The sequence below is a fragment of the Galeopterus variegatus genome, unplaced genomic scaffold (assembly GCF_000696425.1).
Source record: "Galeopterus variegatus unplaced genomic scaffold, G_variegatus-3.0.2 Scaffold7366, whole genome shotgun sequence".
Taxonomy (NCBI): Eukaryota; Metazoa; Chordata; class Mammalia; order Dermoptera; family Cynocephalidae; genus Galeopterus; species Galeopterus variegatus.
Window position 1 is genome coordinate 48671 of NW_007733477.1, and position 3016 is coordinate 51686.

The window sequence follows — 3016 nt, forward strand, 5'->3', positions numbered from 1 at the left end:
TTTTTTTTTTTTTTTTTTTTCTTGGTGTGGTGGTTTGTTTTAAGATCTACTCCATCCCCAAATTCAAGATTAGAAAGATCTCTGACTGCTTCTCAAGATCCGGAAGATTCTTTGACAGAATATATTCACCATTTAGAAATGATCCAGCAAAGACTTGGGGGGTACAACCAGGTAATAAAAGTCCACGTCTAACTAATTATTAAATTAATGTAGAGAAGACTGTCATATTCAGCTTAAAAGTTGTTGTTAGTTTCACTCTTAATAGTTAGCTGTCAGTAGTATCAGAATAAAAATTATAAGTGAAGATATCTCACAAACTTGTAAACAGAGGACCCCAGGATTGGGGCCAGTGTGACTTAATCACTAGCTGGGCCTTTTGGTCCTTTTTTTTACACTGATAGGGGACATAAAGACCTTATTTCAGCCAGGATATAATTTGTCTTGTGTTTCTTAAATATCATAACTTAAACCACTGTATATTTTAATTATAATCGATATTTTACTAAAATTTAGATGAATTCAGTGATAGCATTTCAAAATTGTGAAGCCTTGTAACAAATTGCTATCTCATTCTTATTTACATTTAGATTCCACTTCAAAGAAATCCTGACACCAGAAGATTAAACAATGAATAAAATCCCTGTGGCTTTTGCTGTGACAAGTCCATTCGAAGGAAAGATTTATTTCCTCCTTTTCCTAAGGAAAGCTCATGGTGTGGCATGGGCATTCCTCATTGCCCATGAGTCCTGCTAATTAAGTGTTCTCACCTTTACAAACAAAGCCAAATGGGGTGTCTTCCACGTAGTCTCTCAGTGTCTCAGTTCCTCACCCTCATGAGGCCACAAGCACTTGGGTTGCGGGCAATGGGCGTGTCTTCTGTGCCTGTTGGTGGAGCCACTTGTGTGCCTCCAAGAAGGGTAAGCAGAGAATGGCTTCCTGTTGTTTATTTTCTTTCTTTCTTTTTTTTTTTTTTTTTAAAGATGACCGGTAAGGGGATCTTAACCCTTGACTTGGTGTTGTCAGCACCACGCTCAGCCAGTGAGCGAACTGGCCATACCTATATGGGATCCGAACCCGGGGCCTTGGTGTTATCAGCACCGCACTCTCCCGAGTGAGCCACGGGCCGGCCCTGTTGTTTATTTTCTTAAAGTGTACAGATGGAAATTTTGTTTAAAAATGAAAATACACAAAAAGAAGGAATAAAACTTAAGCACTATTTTGTTTGTGAATAGCCCTTGTATTTTTAGTTTTATCTAGTTTGCTTTTCTCACTAGCAAAACAAAACAAAACAAAACACAGACTTGGAATTTATGTCAAACTCCTGGAAGTCAAAAATTTTCAGGGGAATGCAAAGCATTCTTCACTTAGTAAAGACAAGTAGCCACTTGCGTATTGCTCAATCTTACTTGGATTCTTATTTTATTTTTTTAAAATGCTGCCACTGTGTATCTGCTTCTCATGACTATGGTCTGAGTTTTTCTCATGCTCACTTATACCATGTGGTAATATCCGGCCAAGTATCCTTTACCAAAAGTACTGTATGGGTATAACTATCTCAGTATGTTTTTACGATCTTTGAGCATGATATTTATTTGAACATATTTATTCTGCTGCACTTAGTTTTTTTTTTTTTTTTTTTAAAGATGACCGGTAAGGAGATCTCAACCCTTGGCTTGGTGTTGTCAGCACCATGCTCAGCCAGTGAGCAAACCGGCCATCCCTATATAGGATCTGAACCCGTGGCCTTGGTGTTATCAGCACCACACTCCACCGAGTGAGCCACGGGCCGGCCTTGCGCTTAGGTTTTAATATAAAACAACTTTTTCTAAATTGCTACCTAACTTGTTTTGGTGATGGATTTTTCTTTCAACCTTCCACACTGACTCATGTCTGTGTTTTCTGAGTATTAGTCAGCACTCAGGTCATCTTTTTCAAGAGCTCTTCACTCTTCTGCCTGATGTTACTGAAGCCAAAATCCTAACCAGGCCCAGGAGCCCAAGAAATGTCTCTTCATTTTCAGCGTCCAGAAGAATAATAATTGAAATTATCAAATACTGAAAAAATAAATACCCAGGTATACCAGTGTTGGGCTAAAAAGGGGGTGGGTTCATTTAAAGCTACCAGCGGAGGTGACCATCACACCAGCCTGTTCCCATGGAAGTTAATAATTAAAAAGAAAGAGGCATTCACCCTGCCCTTTATGGAGAAACAGTAGGTCATTTTTGTTGATAAGGGAAAATTCTTTACAGAAAAATGCCATCCAGTTACTATAGAGGGAATGACACAGAGAACCCCCCTTCTGCAACCCCTGTTGAAATGATCAATTCAGGTTAGGTTCAGCAATAGATGCTAAAACCAAGGTGAAATTTCACTTTTACAGTGCAGAGATCTGGTAGGGTCTACCTTGACCGGGGCATCCAGCTAATCATAACAGACGGCCTGTGTTGAGTGCTTCCTGGTGAGGTGCCAAGTGACACTTACAAAAAAGCAGCGCCTGTGAGGTTCTCTTGCCAAAAACGTTTCCCCCAGGCGCAACCAGGGCCGACCTTCACATCTGACTCTTGGTTTACAGATGGAGGAACAGATTAAAGGAAACCAGGAGAGAAAAGACAAACGTGGTACATTCTGCAGTAGCTGGGCTTGTGTCATCAAGCAGATGTTAGTGGGAAAACAAAAGTGAGCAGCTGGTTTTAGGTTAAAAGGAACTAAGGAGACGTGACCAAGTGCAATGTGTGAAATTTGTTTGGCCCTAAATCTGAGAGTGCAACTATCAAGACATTTTTGGGGGTAATTGGTTAAATTTGAATCTGTACTGGATAGTAGATTTTAGGGGAATTATTGTTACTTTTTTTAGGTATAATAATGGTTATATAAGAGAATGCTTCTTAGGGATTATATGCTGAATTACTTAAGGATAAAGAGCCTTAACATATACAATTTGCTTTGTAATGGTTCAGTTAAAAAAATGTATACAGACACGCATTCACACATGTATATGGATTAAGTAAACATGGAA

The 3016-nt window shown here is 39.2% G+C and overlaps 1 protein-coding gene across 1 annotated transcript in view; it reads left to right on the forward strand.

Annotated features, from left to right (window-relative positions):
• Positions 1–972, forward strand: part of LOC103607368 — a gene marked incomplete at its 5' end in the record, with an annotated part of 48400 nt that extends 47428 nt beyond the window's left edge. The window contains 2 exons of the mRNA XM_008591880.1: positions 45–171; positions 588–972. Of these exons, the coding sequence (XP_008590102.1) occupies positions 45–171; positions 588–635 (175 nt within the window). The remainder of the gene's footprint in view (positions 1–44; positions 172–587) is intronic.
• Positions 973–3016: the final 2044 nt, after the last annotated feature.